A 19,641-nucleotide genomic window follows, 5' to 3' on the forward strand; every position below is an offset into this window, starting at 1 on the left:
CATTGGATAACTGGAACACTTCTTTTGCAGTTGGGCTCTCCAAAACTTTTCCCTAAACATGGCAGGAATGCAGATGGCAGCAAACGACAAGACTTAAATTGCGGGGAGTAATTGCTTGGAATCCTTAGCACCACGGAATAGCAGTGAGAGTCAAAAAGCTTTAAATATGGTCCTAGCAGGTGATCCCCCCCCCCTTTCTTTCTCTTTCGGAAAGCTTCTAATTGTGGTTTAATTATCAGGAAGAATATGAAGCCATTCAGCGTTTTTGATGCGTGGTGTGAAGACGCTTTGCTTCCTGTGGGTTCCTCTTCACCGAAGTGTCTTTTATGCAAAATTGTAAAAAGTTGCTCTCCCGTAAAGAGGAAAACAATCTTGTAGAACGCGATAGAAAGATGGGAGCCGGTGGATAGGAAAGCCATTAGGTAACTGTCGTGGCTAATCCATTAGAATCAAAGGACGCCGCTGTTTTGCCTCTTCTACGGGCAGGTTCCCTGTTGCCACTTAAATGTGGGCTATTTATTTTATGAGCCTGGGATGTTTTTTTTTTTTTAAGATGTACATCTTGGTGTTGCAGTGTTTTTGCGAAAAATGCACCTTAGTTACCTCCCTTCCTGATTTAGTCGTGCATTTTGAGTCTGTACTAAGAAGTGTGTGTGTGTGTGTGGGGGGGGGGATGTCCTCCATAGTACCACTCTAGGAACTTCCCCTAATCTCTGTGATCTGTTCCTTAGACACCACTGGGAATTCCTAGAGTGTCATCTGGAAGTTTGCATTTTTACGTGTGGTGCTTCCCTGTGGCTTGCCATGAAATGGCGCCTGGGATTCGTTTACCGTGCTTTTGCGTCATCAGAACCTGACCCCCCCCCCCCACCCACCGTATCCAAAATAGAGTTGATAATGCTAACCCACCGTACAGGTTGGTGGAGATCATTGGTAGCAGAGACGGATGAGGCTCGTTTTTGATCTCATATCGAGACTCCCTGTTATGAAGGCAATTAATTTGCTTCCAAGGGCAGTTTCTGCATCATGCCAAAGCACTCAGCCTCCTACGAAACACTTTGTTCTAATATGGAAAGAGAGAGAAAGCACTCTGCCGTTGATTCATTCGAGGGACCAGCCCTGGATCCTTTCACAGTTTTGTCTTGATGAGTGGAATTGGGCAAGCTACACAGGCCCCCTTCCTCCGATGCTTGGCTGCTTTTCCATCGGAATTGTTTTGAAAACTTAACTTTTGTGGAAGCATTTTAGAGGGATGGGGATATCCCCCCCCCCCAGTGGAAGGCTTGCATATCATTTTACGGGAAAGGAAAGGATCTTTTTGAAAACTTTCCCACACTTGGCAAACCTGTGCCTGCCCACGTGCCACTGAATGTCTGCCAACCTTGGCTGAGGCCGAGTCCTCTGCTTTGCCAGAAGTCTCTCCCTCCTGGCTATGCCCCGCCTCCCTCCTAACCAAACTTTTTGTTTACCTGATTGTTCTGTTTCAGCCTTGCTGAAAATCTTGGCGTGGGATGGGGGGAACAGTAAGAATTGTTTACCCAGTGCTGCCCAAGAGAGCCAATCTGCAAACGCTGCCTGATGTTTCCCTTGGAAATTCACAGTGCCCTCTAGCACTTAATGTTTCGCGGCATCTTTCGGAGAGCTCCTCTGCACCATCGCTGGGTTAGTAGAACTTGTGCTGTCCTCTTTTCAGGGCCTGTGGCTCAGTGGTAGATCTCCCACTTGACATGCTGTAGGTCCCCTGTTCAATCCCCAGCATCTCCAGCCCAAGTCAGGTAGTTGGTATTGTGAAAGACCTCCAATTGAGACCCTGGAGAACTGCCAATCTGTGTAGACAATAGAGACATTGATGAGGATTGTCCTGGGCAGTAAGTCCTTACTCCAAAAGAAAAGGCCTGAGAACAGCCCTCCTGGGTAAAAGCTGTATCTCGGCTTTGATTGAATTATGTCTGAATTGTCATCCGCTAAATTCCCTCCCCTCAGAAAGCTGGCATGACTGGGAATAAGAATAGATTCAAGTGGGTAGCCGTGTTGGTTTGAAGTAGCACAATGAAATCAGAGTCCAGTAGCACCTTTAAGACCAACAAAGGCGTGAGCTTTCGAGTGCAAGCACTCTTCCTCAGATTCTAAGCCAATCTTTCCTGTGCTGTACTAATTCTCTACATGCAGGGTATGTGTGTGTTCTTTTTTGTACAAAAGGAAGTTGTGTGTCCAGTGAATGCCTCACCTTGCCACCTAGGGAAGGAACAGTTTAAGACACTGCTGGTGGACCTTAGTGAGATGTCATTGAAGGTATGGCAGGTCCTTGTTTGGTCTGCTCCAAAGGGAAATGGTTTCCGGTGTTGCTTCGGTCCTAACTGTGGAAGTGGCGATTGATAGGTCAGGCTCAAAGGTCACTGTGTTGTGTGTGTGTGTATTTCTGGGTTTGGGAGGGGGAGGACAGAACGGTATCTGAGAAGATAACTGAGGAAATGCCTATTTGATCGTTGCTTCGGTTGGGTTTTCGGAAATGCGGGGGATGCCGTTCTATTCTTCATGGCATTTTGGCCTCAAAAGTTGAGCTTTCGGGTGTGGTTAGAGCTGATCGGTCTATGTGGCATCCCCCGTTTTGCCTGCCTGAGCAAACTTTCCAACTATCTACATATCCGCGCTTGGCTTGTTCTGCTGCTGTGGATTTGCTTTGGTATCCTTTTGTGAACGGGGAATCTTGTGATGATACTAAATCTTGAGTTTTGGCACTTGTGGGGAACTGCAATCCATCTGCCTGCAAGACATGTGCTGTCTGGAGATTCTGAAGACATCTCTTAATAGCCTTGGAGACATCTAATATTTACGTACATGGAGATGAGGCATTGCTAGCTGCAGGCAAACCTGTCTGGCAGCTGACTGGAGAAGCCCTCGTGATGCTGACTTCACCACCGATTGGTGATTCTAGCCATTTGCTTAAGGGAATAACACCATTGGTGGTAAAGCTATCTTTGCCTTGGTCTGTGCTGACAAGTCGCAGCCAAGTTACTGACTCCAGCAAGGGCTCTTCAAGGCAGGTGGGAAGCAGAGGTGGTTGGTCATTGCCTTCCTCTGCAGAGTTTTCCTTGGTGGTCTCCCATCCAATATTTATGCTGACCCCTGCAAGAGGCCTTCAAGGCATGTGAGAAGCAGAGGTGGTTGGTCATTGCCTTCTTCTGCAGAGTCTTCCTTGGTGGTCTCCCATCCACCACTTATGATGACCCCAGCATGGGGCCTTCAAGGCAGGAGAGGTGGTTGACCATTGCCTTCCTCTACAGAGTCTTCCTTGGTGTTCTTCCATCCAAATTCTGACTATACTTAGTTTACAAGATCTGACAAGATGGGCTATGCTATGCTGCTTTCCCCTAAGTGTTGGCTAGCTTAGCTGTAAAAATTAGTTGCCAGAAGCCACTGGGCCGCTGTGACGTCACAGAACATGTCTGAGCCATCCTAACTGGGAAAAGGACATTGCCTGTAGAATGTTGACCTGCTATGCAGCTGTTGTGAAATGGGTAGAAATTCAGACTGAATAGGAAAAGCGTTGTCCTGGTACCAGGCATTTGAATTGTATTGGAGTTGGAGTTGGAGTTGGAGTTGGCCAGGTGGGGTGACTGGACAGCGAGCATCTGGCAAAGATTCTCTGTGTCTTCAAAAACCTCCACAAAGAGATCAGAGGAGGCTCTGACCACCCTTCCATAATGCCAGCAGGGCATCAAAACAGGAGCTATTCCAGAGAGGTGTTTTTTTTGGGGGGGGGGGGGAAGGGGACCCAGGTCTGTTGGGCTGAAAGGCTGAGGGACTTCGGCATGTTCAGCCTGGATAAGAGAAGGTTGAGAGGGGACAGGATGGCTCTCTTGAAGTATTTGAAAGGTTGTCCCTTAGAGGAGGGTAGGGAAAGGGTCTTGTTGGCAGCAGAGGAGAGGACCCCCAGTAGTGGGTTTAAATGAAGTGTAAAATGATATTGGCTAGATATCAGGGCAAATAATTTCACAGTCAGAGTAGTTTGGCAGTGGACTGCGCTGCCTAAGGAGGTAGGGAGCTGCCCTTCACTGGCGGCTTTCAAGCAGCAGCTGGACAGATCCTTCTCCTGGTGCTTGAGGCTGATCCTGCACTGAGCAGAGGGTTAGACTATATGGCCTTAATGGCCCTTTCCCACTTTCGGATTCCATAAGTCTAGTTCAGCAGTGGAATGGGCTGCCTAAGGAGGTGGGGAGCTCCCCCTCACTGGTGGCCTTCAAACAGCAGCTGGACAGAGACTTCTCCTGGATGCTTGAGGCTGATCCTGCATTGAGCAGGGGGTGGGACTAGATGCCTGGATGGCCCCTTTCCAAGTCTATGAGTCGATCATATTTGATATGGGCCTGTGTCACTCTGTTGTGCTTTTGGTCCTCTTGCTGCTGTGGATCACCGCCTGTCATTTACTGGTGCTCGTTTCTGCTGTCTTTGCAGTATGTCCCAGATCCTGCGGAAAACATGCGTGCACGGATCAAAATGAGTGCTGCCACCCGGAATGCCTGGGGAGCTGCACAGCGCCGAACAACAACACGGCCTGCGTGGCTTGCCAAAATTACTACCACGACGGGGCCTGCGTCCCCACCTGCCCACCGAACACCTACAAGTTTGAGGGCTGGCGCTGCATCACCAGGGAGGCCTGCAAAGAGCTGTCCACCGCCGAGCCAGAAGATGAGAAGTTTGTAATCCACGACAACGAGTGCGTGCCGAATGCCCACCAGGATTCATGCTGAACGACTCTCAAAGGTAACACTTCCTGTCTTGCAGGAGCACAGGGGGCTGCTCCCAGTACTCGGAGAGATGCACAGATGGAGGAAAACTCAAGGGTCAGGGGAACCTGGCATTCCTGTCGAGACCCCTGGCTCTCCATGGGAATTATAGTCCATGGAGATATGGAGAACAGAATTTGGCCAGCCATGCCCTTCCTTTTCCTTCAAAGTCATGTAAACAAACCTTCCCTTTCTCCCAAAAAGGTTTTTCTTTGCATACAGGTGGAATGCTGTGATCTCTGCCCTTTCCTAGTAGCCAAATATTCCCCTGGACAATGTGTCCCCCATTCCCCCTCCCACACACACACACACACACACACACACACACACACACACACACACACACACACACACACACACACACACACACACACACACACACACACCTGTTATCTGAATATCTGTGTTTTTAAGCAGTTAAAAGCAGTCATAAAAAAGCATACTGGGATTGTCTTATCTCTCTCGGAGTGGGCTAGCACAAAGGGAATAGTCAGGAAGTGACTACTCGAGCGATTCTGCTTTCTCTTCCCACCTCTCTGGGTGGTCAGTAGTCCCCAACCCCTTGGCTTGCACACCCCCACACACACTCGAAGTGTCTCCTGGAATGTGTCACCGGGGCTGCATGCTGGAATACCCGAGCTGTGAGTTTGTTGGTTCGTGTAAAGGTGCCGTGCGGGCAAGCGGCTTGCGGAACTGTGGCGGGAGAGTCAGTCATGTAGTCTGCTGCCATGAGCTGAATTGAGACGGTGCTTGCAACCTGAACTTTGTTCTGAAGGTGGGCACGGCGGACAGGAGAGACAGCTGAAGGAGGGGGAGAGAAGGAGAAGGCGGCAGAAATGGGCTGCCCGTGACAAAGGGCTCCCTCCTTGTGTCCGACCACAGAGGGCCGACTTGTGCTTCCTTCTTTTTGTTTCCGCTCTCAGCAGCTTTTGATGCTGAGCACTGCAGGAACAATAGATCCCCCGCCTCGTCCCATATTTTTATAAAGAGAACTGGTTTTTTATACCCCACTTTGCACTACCTGAAGGAGTCCCAAAGTGACTTACAAATACCTTTCCCTACAGGAGACACCCTGTGAGATCAGTGGGGCTGCAAGAGCTCTGAGAGAACTGCCCTGTGAACACAGCCCTAAGACAACTGTGACTGGTCACCCCGCTGCTTGCACATGGGGGAGGAATGGGGAATCAGACTCTGTTCTCCATGCAGATTCGAGTCCACTACTATTAGCCACTGCACCACATGGGCTCCCTCAGGTTACAAGGGGTCTTTGCTGGCCGAGGCAGGTTAGAGCAGGGATTCCAGGATGGTTGGTGGGCACAGCAGATCACGAGGGGGCTACAAGGTAGAATGCCACATTGGTGTTTTATTACCAGTACTGCTGGGAAGTTGAATAAGCGGGAAAGAAGGGAATGGAGGACGTTGAAGGAACTAGGGACCGTTTCTCCAGCTCCAGGAGACCGGAAGTGTCCTTGCTTGGGAGAATGTGTTCCAAAATGCCTTGTGATGTGCAGCTTGAGGTGTCAAGTTCTGGGCAGAAGTCAGTGTGCTCCATTTGGGGGCCTGAGAAGAGCCCTGCTGGATTGGACCAGTGGTCTGGCTCCCTGTCCCCCACAGTGGCCAACCAGTTGCCCTGGAGGGCCAAGAAAGAAGGACACAGGAGCTGAGGCCCTTCCTTTGATGCTGCCTCCCTGAAGTGGAATTCAGAGGTTGACTCTTTGTGTATGGGGAGGCTGCCTTCCATCCCTAGGACTAGGAGTTCTTGATGGACCTCTCCTCCATGAAACTGTCCTATAAATTCATCCATGTGAGTGGCAGTAACTAGATGCTGGTGGCAGTGCATTCCACCATGTTCATCTGAGCCCAAGGGGATGGGCAGCATAAAATCCCGAAAATGAACACATAAAATGAAATGAATAAATTACTGTCTCCTCCATGGCCCCCGAAAATTGAAGGCCCGGGCTAGGGGTGTTCTGGTTTGGTCTCTATTTTGGTTCTGCGTTCCGGCTGGATGCAGCCTGTGTTGTTGTTTCCCCCCTTAAGATGATGGTTGCAAAGTGGTTAATTCTGGCTGACCCTTTTTTCGGTGTCCCCTTCTCTCTCACCAGCATGTTCTGCAGCCCATGTGAAGGTCCGTGCCCCAAAGAGTGTTCGGGTGACAAGACCCTGACCATCGACTCCGTCACGGCAGCGCAGATGCTTCAAGGATGCACGGTGATCAATGGGAACCTACTGATCAACATCCGTCGTGGGAGTAAGTAGATTTCCTTCCTTCCTTCCTTCCTTCCTTCCTTCCTTCCTTCCTTCCTTCCTTCCTTCCTTCCTTCCTTCCTTCCTTCCTTCCTTCCTTCCTTCCTTCCTTCCTTCCTTCCTTCCTTCCTTCCTTCCTTCCTTCCTTCCTTCCTTCCTTCCTTCCTCCCTCCCTCCCTCCCTCCCTCCCTCCCTCCCTCCCTCCCTTCCATCCCATCCCATCCCATCCCATCCCATCCCATCCCATCTGTTAACCAATGTTCTCAGGCTAGCATAACATTTGATGAACGTTGAGGTATTTTATGGTTTTAATCTGTGAGGCACCCTGAGCATTCGGGCAAGGGCAGCATAAATTTGAAATATTATTATTATTATTAATAATAATAATGATAACAAGGGGCTAACTCTGTGGTCTTGACGAAGTTTAGGGGTTGGCTACTTCAAAGTGCTGTCAGTGAATGCCTTGACTCTCAGGATGTGCGTTTGCAGTCTTCTGTACTGGAGTGACCATCTTTCTTCTTGCCTTCCAAATTATGGGGACTTTCCCTTCCTTCTCCTTTATATGAGCAAAGGAAAGGAGAAGAAGTCTTCTCGGCTGGGCAGTTGTGGGAAACGACTATCGCTAAACTTTCCACTCTTCCAAAGGGAGTCTAGAATCGATCAGCTTATTTCTTGGTGGCTCTTGGTTTTTCTATTAATTAAGTATCTAGCCCTTATGAGTGGCAGGAAAGCTTGGACGCATCACTTTCCCTCCATCTTGCTTCGCCTGTGCCATTTGCTTTTGGAAAAACCCAGACAAAACCAATTAGATGTTTGCAAACGGACATTTAAAAACACGGGAGTGCTGAAGCATGCAGAATAGGTGCGTTTGCATAATTTTACGATGGGATCCTGGATTAATTGACAGGTACGTTGGGCTGAATAGACAACTTCCTAGCCATGGAGAGCTTTTCTCCTGAGAGAGAACGTCTCCAAGTCGCAATTGCAGGCTCTTCTTGAATAAAGAAAATGAGTTCCCGGCATCACCCTGTTAGGGGGATGCTAAGATAAAAATACTTGAAACACAGGTCTTGGGAGGGAAGGAGTTCGCTGCTGCTGCTGCTGCTTTGGGGTTTTTTATAAGCCTGCATTTTAAAGTTGGCATATCTTATCACCGAGATGTTGGATGGCACGCCTGTGGATTAAGGAATTTGCCCCCTGGCACAAAAACTTTCCCTCAGCATACATGGAGCCTTCCTTAAATCTTGGCGCCATCCTTTCTTTGTTGCCTCGTCAGCCTTGTCTGGTGTGAGTCTTCCCAACGTTTAGGTGTTAGCTGTTTTGTTTGGATTCCTCGTTGGAGAGGATCTCAACCAAGATTCCACTTTAGAAATGTCGTTCTTGCCTTCACTTGTTTTTTCTGTCGTGGTCTGAAATGCATTCTGCATTTCTCCATGCCCTACGCCTTATGTGTGCGTTACTGCTGGCAGATACATCTAGCAGCCGGAATGTCCTCTTTTGCTCTCCCCTCTTTTTCTCTCTTTCGCTGCCCGTGTTCGCAGCTGATTTGTTTTGAACAAATTGGCTCTTGAGTAGCGTCTGCTAAGTGCGCTCATCCTCTGCCTTAGTTGGAACAAAATGTCTACGATGAAAGGATGGTGTTTAAAAGCTGTGATGGATTTTTTTGGAGGGGGCAGAAAGCAGGAGAAGAGACATTCCTTTCCGTCTGAGTCATCCAGCAGTCCCAGGAGTAAAGTTTATTTTCTCTTCATGAGCTGTCATAGCAAGCTGGTGGGAAACTTAAATTTTGTCTCCAGAAAACAGAGAGCAGCTTTCGGAAAGGGATGTTTGGTTTTTTGGTGGTTGCTCTGTTCTGTCGAAAGGTTCCTGAACAGGGTGGGCCGGTATTGTTTTGTGACAAATTTGGAGCCTCTTTCCAGCTTGGGGGGGACTCTTCTGCTTGGGGGGACTCTTCCACCGAGAGGGGTCCTGAGACAACTTGCTTGAGATGGACGGTATAAAAATTGAATGAATGAATGAATGAATGAATAGAAAGGATTCACACATGGCTCAGTGCATTCGTAAGTTAGGGGCAGAGTACAATCCTGTGCAGAATTATTAGCCATTGATTTCCCCAGACATAGACTGGAATGATTCTGTGTAGGACTGTGCTTTAAGAGTCTTCTAAAACAAATGGGTAAAAATAGAAAGAGGTCCATTTTTAGAGGGGATCCTAGAATTTTGGGTTCAAGAAAAGACATCTGGCCACAGTGTGGAGACGTTAGGAGCCCGAAGGTCGAGCAGCAAATCTGTATCAACCAGTAAATAAACCTTTAAGGGCAGGAATGCTAAAAACAGGGTAAAGCAAACCTATATCAAACTTTCAGGTTCCTGACTTGCTTTCTTCGGGTCGGGTTTTTGTTCCCTTTTCGTTTTTCACACTGTAGACAAGGTGGGACACAGCTTACAGGATTCCCTGCCCTCATCAAGTGGTGATCGAAAGGGGCTTCTAAAAGACCAATTCCAAGATCCTTACTGTTGCGGCTGCATCCCAGAATAGTTCTTTGTGGAGCCTCCATGTTCAAAGCCAGTATATCTTGGAATTACTGGTGGCATCCCTGCTTATGAGCTTTTGAGAGGCTTTTAGAGTGCATTAAACACTCTGAGGCACAAGGAGTTTCAAATGCTTTTATGACAGGAGCAGAATGCTCAGGGGAAGAGCAGAAGGTCTCATGGTTCAGTCCCCAAAATCTCCAGTGGAAAGGACCAGGCCGGAGGTGATGTGGAAGACTTCTGCCTGAGACCCTGGAGAGCTGTTGTCAGTTGGAGTGGCCAAACTGTGGCTCTCCAGATGTTCATGGACTACAATTCCCATGAGCCCCTGCTGCTGGAAGGCACTCATGGGAATTGTAGTCCACAGACATCTGGAGAGCTACAGTATATGTTAAATTTGCTCAGTATATGTTAAATTTGATCAGTCCCATAGGTCGGGGGTCATCAACCCCCGGTCCATGACCCGGTACCGAGCCGTGAAAGCCTTGGGGACTGCTGCCTTAGGTCATCTCTTCCCCTTCCTTTCCATTCTCTTTTCAGACAACATTGCTGCAGAGTTGGAGAATTTTATGGGCTTGATTGAAACAGTGACGGGCTACGTGAAGATCCGGCATTCACATGCACTGGTGTCGCTGTCTTTCTTGAAAAATCTGCGGTATATTAACGGAGAGGAGCAACTGGATGGGTAAGTGTCATCCTGGAATCTGTTTTGAAGAATGACTGAAAGACAAACAGATTCCCATGATAAAAAGCCTATTGCATAGGGAATTTTTGGGATATTTAACTGGGTTTTATATATGTTGTTGTTGTTTTTGATGGGTGTCCGACCCATTGCGACCCCATGGACATTGATCCTCCAGGCCTTCCTGTACTCTACCATTCCTCAAAGTCCATTTAAGTTTGCACCTACTGCTTCAGTGGCTCCTTCCAGCCACCTCATTCTCTGTCGTCCCCTTCTTCAGCATTAGGCTCTTCTCCAGGGAGTTCTTCCTTCTCATGAGGTGGCCAAAGTATTTGAGTTTCATCTTCAGGATCTGGCCTTCTAAAGAGCAGTCAGGGCTGATCTCCTCTAGGACTGACCGGTTTGTTCGCCTTGCAGTCCAAGGGACTCGCAGGAGTCTTCTCCAGCACCAGAGTTCAAAAGCCTTAATTCCTTGATGCTCAGCCTTCCTTTTGGTCCAACTTTTACAGCCATACATTGCAACTGGGGAGACCATAGCCTTGACTAGACGCACTTTCGTTGGCAGGGTGATGTCTCTGCTTTTTAGGATGCTGTCTAGATTTGCCATAGCTTTCCTCCCCAGGAGCAAGCGTCTTTTAATTTCTTTGCTGCAGTCCCCATCTGCAGTGATCTTGGAGCCCAGGAAAATAAAATCTGTCACTGCCTCCATTTCTTCCCCATCTAATTGCCAGGAATTGAGAGGGCCGGATGCCATGATCTTCGTTTTCTTGATGTTGAGTTTCAAGCCAACTTTTGCACTCTCCTCCTTCACCCGCATCAAAAGGCTCTTTAGTTCCTCTTCGCTTTCTGCCATTAAAGGGGTATTATCTGCATATCTGAGGTTGTTGATATTTTTCCCTGCAATCTTGATCCCAATTTGTGACTCATCTAACCCTGCCTTTCGTATGATGTGCTCCACATACAAGTTAAATAGGCAAGGTGACAGTATACAGCCTTGCCGAACTCCTTTCTTGATTTTGAACCAATCAGTGATTCCATGCCCATTTCTCACTGTTGCTTCTTGACCTGCATATAGGTTTCTCAAGAGACAGATAAGATGCTTTGGTATTCCCATCTTTTTAAGAACTTGCCACAATTTGTTGTGCTCCATACAATCAAAGGCTTTAGCTTAGTCAATGAAGCAGAAGTAAATGTTCTTCTGGAACTCCCTAGCTTTCTCCATGATCCCTAGCTTTCTCCACGTATGTTGGCAATTTGATCTCTAGTTCCTCTGCCTCTTCGAAATCCTGCCTGTACTTCTGAAAGTTCTCGGTCCACATATTGCTGGAACCTAGCTGGTAGGATTTTTAGCATAACTTTGCTAGCATGAGAAATGAGTGCAATAGTGCGGTAGTTTGAAGGTTCTTTGGCATTGCCCTTCCTTGGGATTGGAATGTAAACTGACCTTTTCCAATCCTATGGCCACTGTTGAGTTTTCCAAATTTGCTGGCATATTGAGTATAGCACTTTTACTGCATTGTCTTAAGATTTTGAATAGTTCAACTGGAATACTGTCACCTCCACTAGCTTTATTGTTGCTCAGACTTCCTAAGGCCCGTTTGACTTCACATTCCAGGTTATCAGGGATGTTAAGCTCACTCTTGTATAGTTCTTCTGTATAATTCTTCTGTATAATTTTGCCACCTTTTAAAAATCTCTTCTGCTTCTGTTAGGTCCCTACCATTTTGGTCCTTTATCATACCATTCTTTGCATGAAATGTTCTCTTCATATTGCCAATTTTTTGATCTCTGGTCCTCCCTATTCTATTGTTTTCTTCTATTTGTTTGCACTGTTCATTTAAGAAGGCATTCTTATCTCTTCTAGCTATTCTCTGGAATTCTGCATTCAGTTGGGTGTATCTTTCTCTTTCTCCCTTGCCTTTCACTTCTCTTCTCTCCTCAGCTATTTGTAAAGCTTCCTCAGAAAGCCATTTTGCTTTCTTGCATTTCTTTTTCTTTGGGATGGATTTAGTTGCTTCCTCTTGTACAATGTTGCGAACCTCCGTCCATAGTTCTTCAGGCACTTTGTCTATCAGATCTAATTCCTTAAATCTATTTGTCACCTCTACTGTATATGATTTAGTTCATACCTGAGCATCCTAGTGCTTTCCCCTATTTTCTTCAATTTGAACCTAAATTTTGCAAAAAGAAGTTGATGATCTGAATCACAATCGGCACCTGGTCTTGTTTTTACTGAGTGTATAGAAGTTCTCCATCTTTGGCTGCAGAGCACATAGTCATCCTGATTTCTGTGTTGACCGTCTGGTGTTGTCCATGTGTAGAGTAGTCTCTTGGGTTGTTGGAAAAGAGTGTTTGCTATGACCATTGTATTCTCGTGACAGAATTCTACCAGCCTGTGGCCTGCTTCCTTTTGTACTCCAAGGCCAAACTTGCCTGCTATCCCGGTAATCTTTTGGCTTTCTACTTTAGCATGCCATGATGATAAGCACATCATTTTTTGGTGTTGCTTCTAGAAGGTGTTGTAGGGCTTCATAGAACTGGTCAACTTCATCCTCTTCAGCAGCAGTGGTTGGGGCATAGACCTTGGATCACTGTGATGTTGAATGGTTTGCCTTGGATTCGAACTGAGATCATTCTGTCATTTGGGGGATTGTATCCCAAGACTGCTTTTCCTACTCTTTTATTGATTATGAAGGCTACTCCATTTCTTCTGAGAAATCCTTGCCCACAGTAGTATACCTGATGGTCATCTGAATTAAATTGACCCATTCCTGTCCATTTGAGTTCACTAATTCCTAAAATGTCGATGTTCAGTCTTGTCATCTCTTCTTTGACCACGTCCAGTTTGCCTTGATTCATGGATCTGATGTTCCAGGTTCCTATGGAATAAAAGTCTTTACAGCATCGGACTGTCTTTTCGCCACCAGTTCCCTCCACAACTGAGCGTCTTTTCAGCTTTGGCCCAGTCACTTCATTCATTCTGGTGCTACTCGTTCTAGCCATCTCCTCATCCCCAGTAGCATCTTGGACACCCTCCGACCTGAGGGGCTCATCTTCCGGCGTCATATTGTTTTGCCTTTTGAACCTGTCTATAGAGTTTTCATGGCAAAGATACTGGTTTGCCATTTCCTTCTCCAGGGGATCACCTTTTGTCAGAGCTCTCAGCTATGACCTGTCTGTCTTGGTTGGCCCTGCACAGCATAGCTCATAGCTTCACTGATATATGGATTATTTTGAACTTGACACTCACAATCAAAAATCAAAGTGGTCAAGGATCACCATTCTGCCCAGGGCCAATTTTCCATCCTGAGTGGGCACCCTTGTGAGTCATCCCAAAGAAAGGGATTCAGGAGTGTAAGGTAGCCTTTGAGAGAGGATTTGGCAACATCATTGTCTTCTTGAGCCGTTGTGTGCAGATTCCTGTGGCCCTGGATATTGGGGGTATGGGCAGGGCAGTTGTGCCTGGGGCTATCCCAGAAACATCTGGTCAGCTGCCCTTGGCAACAGGGTACAGGGCAAAATGTACCTTCAGTTTTGTTTTGTGGGACCAGTCTTGCATGAAAAACAAGTCATGTGGGTTTGAACCCCTTTCTTGGTGTAGACTTTTTAAAGGAAAGTGCAGTTCTTCCTCCCTCCCTCCGGACATTGAATTCCATTCAGATATAAGTGGTGAGAACAGTTGATAAACAATAATTTGGGTCCATCAAGCAAGGTGATAACCAGGGGGGTGGAGGGGACCGTGGGAAAGCTTGTCTGTGTGTCTGATTTATTTGGCTGAAAAGGATTATGCTGCAGCCAGTGAGGGTTTTTTCGGCAAAAACTCCCTTTTTTCTCAGGCTTCGCTTTGGTGAGCTTTAAATTCTTAAAATTCCATAGTGTAACGGAACAAAGTTGGAAAGGGCACATCTGGACTTCACTCTCTGTTAAACCAGTCTTTTTCAACCTGTTTACTGTGGAGGAACCCCTGAAGTATTTTTTTGGACTTCGAGGAACACCAGAAGTGGTGCCGTGACCCTTCAGAGAAGTGGGCGCTGAAGAAAGATGCAGGAGCCAGCTAATCGATCATTTACCATTTTCCATTGTGGAGAAAGAGACCAGGCCTGTGGAGCAACAGGGGGTGGGCTCCAGTGATGTCTAGTGATGTCAGCAGCCATCAGAACTTCTGGGTAATCCTGGGGGAGCTCTTGCGTAACCCCAGGGTTCCCTGGTTGGGAATTCCCTCTTAAAACAACAAAGGGGTGGCCAAACTGTAGCTTTTCAGATGTTTATGGACTACAATTGTCATGAGCCCTTGCTAGTGCTGGCTGGCGTTTATGGGAATTGTAGTCCATGAACATTTGAAGAACCACCGTTTGGCCACCCCTGCCTTACATTCTCTTTCAATAACGTAAGCCTTTGATGCATGGATTTGGCTGGAATTATTGCGGACAGAGAGGTCACTTGGCTTAGAATCTGGCCCACCCCGATGCAGGTAACGGGTTTCACTCCCTTTGCTTGTGACGGTGCTCCTGAGAGGTTGGTAGAAGGGACCTGTGTGAGTGGTCGGAAGAGTTGAGCAGCACCCTCAATTATTCCTGTTGACTTGTTTGAGTTTTTATCCTCCAGCAGATGGGTTGTCTTTCAGTAGACCTCCGGATCAGATTTGAGGTGCTGGTACTGACCTTCAGAGCCCTGTGCATCTGAGGGACTGCCTCCCCCAATATGTCCTCCAGAGAGCATTTTGGTCATCTAGTGCAAGCCTACTGGTAGTCCCTGGCCCCAAAGACATCCGTCCTGCCTCGACCAGAGCCAGGACCTTTTTGGTCCCAACTCCAGCCTGGGGGAATGAGCTGCCACCTGAGACGAGGGCCCTGACGGAGATGGTACAGTTTTGCACTCATCCCTCAGGCCTGCTCTTGAGACCAGGGCAACCTACGGAGAGGGCGACCCTCCAATCCTAACAGTCCTTCCCAACTCCATTTTTCCATGCCAGTGAGGTACCTGCCTTATGTAACAGGTGGGGAAAGAAATGATGGCAGAAAATGAAGGGGTGACACTAAGTTCATTAACCAATTTCGTTCCTAGATAGAGCAGTCTTTCCTAACTTTTTTACTTTTGAGAAACCCCTGAAATATTCTTCAAGCTTTGAGAGACCCCAGAAGTGGGGCTTTTTATCCCAGGCCCATCATTGGTTGTTTTGGGAGGGTTGGGTGGGTGGACATGATCATATGTGGTCATATCACCTGATAAATGTTTAACAAATTTAAAAAATATTTAAAATGTATTTAAATACTCCCACACATTCAGGAAATTCTCCCAGGGCCATCAAGGAAACCCATGGTTTCACGAACCCTGGTAGAGAAAACCTGGGAGATCGAGTTGGTTATTCTTAGTGTTTGATTTTTAGAATTTTAGTGTCTATACGTTTTTAATGTGCTGTAAACCCCCTCAAGCCCAGTGGGAGAGAGGCGGTCTAGTAACCGAACAGTAATGATAATGTTGATAGTAAAAAATATGTGGTTGATTCATTTCGGAAGCTGAAAAGTGACTGAGTGAGTGAAGCCCCGCCCTAAGTTGGACCACTGGACTAGGTGGCCCAATGGTTCAACTTCGGACTGGGCTTCGTTCCCGCAGTGAGTGCCCGAGAGTGCAGTCAAAATTGTTTCCTAGGCCTGCTCCCAGGTGGAGATGTTTGTGTGAGCCAAGCGTGTACGGAGTCTTCCCTCCTAATCTAACAGTTCCCGGGCTTCCTTCTTTCTGTAGCGTGAGAACCTGTGATCTTCTGACCCCTCTGACCAGTGAAACAGGGCAGCTGGCAGGAGTTCTCAAGCTAAGCTTGTCATCTCAGTATATTTATTTAAGGCTTGATCCCTCTCCTCTCCTTCTCCCACCGCACCCCACCCCAAGGCAGTGGAAAGCTCCTTTCTACCAGGCTGGAGCAGTGTTTCACTGTAAAGGCTCCTGCCCTTGGCAAGATGTTCGTTTGTTAAATAATGTGTTCTTTGAGCCCACAATTGTGGGTTGAAAGGTGCAGGGAGGAGATGGATGACAGCATTTGAGGTCCCTGCCTGATCTCCTGGGGGGCCTTGCTTTGCTTGCCATAGGTGATTGGATGAGGGTCTGTTTATTGGGGCCCTTGGAAGAGCATTAAGGTGCCCCTTTCAGGATCAGGCTCAAAGCCAGTTGGATAACCAGTCAACTCTTGAGTGGCTCAGAAGCAAAAACTCAAGTGGTGTTTCCTGTGCTGAGGGGGATGGACCCTGTTTTACAGCTGCTCAGGGAACAGTAAACTGTTGGCAAACACCAGAGCTGATGGCCGAATAATGTCCAAGTGAACCTTTAGGTGGATTTATTTCCTTGGGGCAGCCTCTGATGCGGGTATCTGTCTCCATTTGCAGCTTTTAGGGAGAGCCAACATGGGGTCAGAATAATGAATTGGGATTTGGGAGACCCAGGTATGAATGCTGCCTCTGCTGTAGAAGCTTCCTGGGCAACTTTGGGCCAGTCACATATTCTTCACGTGGCCTGCTCCACAAGGTTGTTGTGAGGATAAAATGGAGGGGGCTGGGAATGATCTAAGTTGCGTTGGGTCCCCACTGAGGGAGAGGTATGAAATAAATTAATAAATGTTTTTTACAGCTTTTTTTCCAGTAAGAGTTAAAGGTGGGAGTGTCTAGATTTCTACCTGGGAGGGAACTGTGTAATTTTGGGGTGAGGGAACATGAGTGCAAATGATGGTCAGACCAGAAACAATGGGTTGAAATCAGTTCAAAAGAACTTTGGGCTAAACATCTGGAAGAAGTTCCTCAGTGAAACAGGCTTCCTCGGGAGGTGGTGGGTTCTCCTTCTTGAGAAGTTTTTAAAGCAGAGGCTGGAGAGCCATCTGATACTGTGAATTTAGGCAGATTGTGAGTGGGTGGACAGAAGGGATTGTGTCCGAGCTTGGCTCTTTCTTGCACGCTCGGGGAAATGCTGATCCTCACTTTGGGGTCGGGAAGCAAATTTGCTCCAGACCAGACTGGCCAGGGATTCTGTTGTTTATTTGGGGGTTGGGGGCATCATCTGGGCATGGAATTGGGGTCACTGGGGGTGGGCAAGTAGTTGTGCATTTCCCGCATTCTGCAGGGGGTTTGGACTAGATGACCCAGGAGGTCCCTTCGGACCGTGTGATTCTATGACAGGCACTGAAAAAAGGTGTCAAAACATTGCTGCTCACTCACTCTGCAATATTCTCCCTCTCTCCCTCTGTTTTGCTTTAAAGGAATTACTCATTTTATGTGTTGGACAACCAAAATCTACAGCAGCTGTGGGACTGGAGCCATCACAACCTGACTATCCGGGAGGGGAAAATGTACTTCGCTTTCAATCCTAGGCTGTGTACAACTGAGATTCACCGGATGGAGGATGTTACAGGAACCAAAGGTCGGCAAGGCAAAGGGGATATAAACTCGAGGAACAACGGGGAGAGAGCCTCCTGTACGTAAGCGACGGCGTTACTTTATTTTGCAACCGTTATGAAATACCTTTCAGCTCTTGTAAGGGCCGGCCACCAAGGCAGCGCCAAAATGAAAACAGACGTCTTATAAAGTCACATTTTAAAACCATTAAAACCAACCCCCAATAAAAAATGCACATCATTAAAACAATTTAAAATATGAACCAAGAAGAAAAAAAATGCAAAATGGGAAGCTTCCTGCAACATTCAGCAGAACTACCTCCTGTATAGGCACAGAGGGGAACTTCCTGATTTGGAGAGGGAGAATGAAAAGCCCCCTGCCAGAGTGGGGCTCTGTTAGAGACCCCGGTCCGGGAGATGACCACTTGGGCAGGACAAAAGGCCCTGGGACATGGACAACAGCTAGCTAGCTAGTTAGTTGTTTCTCTCTCCATCGTTGTTTCTCTTCATCAATAAAACATTTTTTTATTCTTTAGGCAACTGGTTGCTCCACTTACTTTACATGCTTAAACTCTGCCAGTACAGCTGAGCTGGATTTAGTTGCTGTGGCACTGGCAGAGAAACTTTGGAGTGAAGTCATAATGTGGCCTAATATCAGAGTTCCTTCACACATGCCACTTTTCCTCAATGTAAGAAGAGGGAATGGGCCCAGCACAGTCGATGTGTGGCCCCAGGCAGGTGCCTAACCTTAGGCCAGGGTCTAGTTCAAGCCACCCTCCCTCAAGGAAGGTGAGCAGGAAGACTGAGTGTCTATAGAGGAACTTCCTTGGCTGTAGGCAGCCATCTGCTTAATACCCATTGCGGGAAAGAATATCAGGGAAAGCCTTCGTGTCCTGTTGTTGGACCTCTAGAGGAACTGGCTGGCTGCTCTGTGAGACGGGAGGCTAGACTTGGTGGGCGGCTAGTCAGATCCTGCAGTGTCTTGAAAACTGAAGGTCATTAGCTAGCTTGGTAAAAATGCCATCCAACATGAAAATATGGCGATCCCCATCACTTTCCTGAGTGCCAGCTAAATGTAGGCAAAACTCTTCCAGTTGTGGACTGTGGTTCAGACCTTCCCCCAACTCATGCAGCATCTTTCCGAAAACGCAGACCATCCCCATGCCACCTTTCCGTCCCCTTCTTGTGGTCGTCCCGGTTAACACACTGATTTGGGGCTTCGTTTTTGTTTTGCTTGTTTGCAGGCGAGAGCCAGATTCTACATTTTGTCTCCAACACCACCGTGAAGAATCGGATCAAACTCTCGTGGGAATACTATCGCCCCAAGGACTACAGGGACCTTATCAGCTTCACTGTTTATTACAAAGAAGCGTGAGTATACACAGCTTGGGGCACCTTAAGGTTTTATCACTCCCCCCTTTTCCTTTCCTTTCCTTTCCTTTCCTTTCCTTTCCTTTCCTTTCCTTTCCTTTCCTTTCCTTTCCTTTCCTTTCCTTTCCTTTCCTTTCCTTTCCTTTCCTTTCCTTTCCTTTCCTTGCTGAACAGTGGGGAGTTAACCAGTCATACAAAGCAGGCTTTTAAAAATGTTAATTCCATTGCTTACCAGCTAGTAATGTCCAAGGGTGTCCAGGTCACAGTCTTTGCTGAGGACTCCGGTATCAACTCCTTTGGTGCAAAAACCCTATTTTTTAATTTATAAAATCAGCATATAAGAACCAACTCTTATTCTTCAGCAATATCAGGGCTCTCTCAGCGTCCCCTCCCTCACAGGGTGTCTGTTGTGGGGAGAGGAAAGGGAAGGCAAATGTAAGCCACTTTGAAACTCCTCCTGGCAGAGAAAAGCAGCTTATAAGAACCAATTCTTCTTCTAAAAGCTGTAGCTTTTACTACAGCACAATTGGCTGTACTGTTCTCACTATACGTTCATTGAACAGCAGCGCAACCCCAAGACAAGGACGGTTGCACAATTGGCTGTATGCGCTGGCATTCTCTTGTCTGTCTTTCTGTATAAATCAGTT

General features: G+C 47.3%; 1 protein-coding gene and 1 non-coding gene across 2 annotated transcripts in view; one reads left to right on the top strand and one right to left on the bottom strand.

Annotated features, from left to right (window-relative positions):
- The window catches only part of IGF1R (insulin like growth factor 1 receptor), a 152,533-nt gene that overhangs the window by 99,171 nt on the left and 33,721 nt on the right, over positions 1-19,641 (top strand). Inside the window, 6 exon segments of the mRNA XM_077317324.1 lie at positions 4,456-4,722; positions 4,725-4,764; positions 6,893-7,038; positions 10,107-10,251; positions 17,489-17,703; positions 18,868-18,994. Of these exon segments, the coding sequence (XP_077173439.1) occupies positions 4,456-4,722; positions 4,725-4,764; positions 6,893-7,038; positions 10,107-10,251; positions 17,489-17,703; positions 18,868-18,994 (940 nt within the window).
- Positions 19,487-19,583, bottom strand: LOC143828141 (U4atac minor spliceosomal RNA). Its single transcript, XR_013227523.1, has one exon. It is a non-coding gene; the product is annotated as a U4atac minor spliceosomal RNA (small nuclear RNA).

The sequence above is a fragment of the Paroedura picta genome, chromosome 18 (assembly GCF_049243985.1).
Source record: "Paroedura picta isolate Pp20150507F chromosome 18, Ppicta_v3.0, whole genome shotgun sequence".
Classification (NCBI taxonomy): Eukaryota; Metazoa; Chordata; class Lepidosauria; order Squamata; family Gekkonidae; genus Paroedura; species Paroedura picta.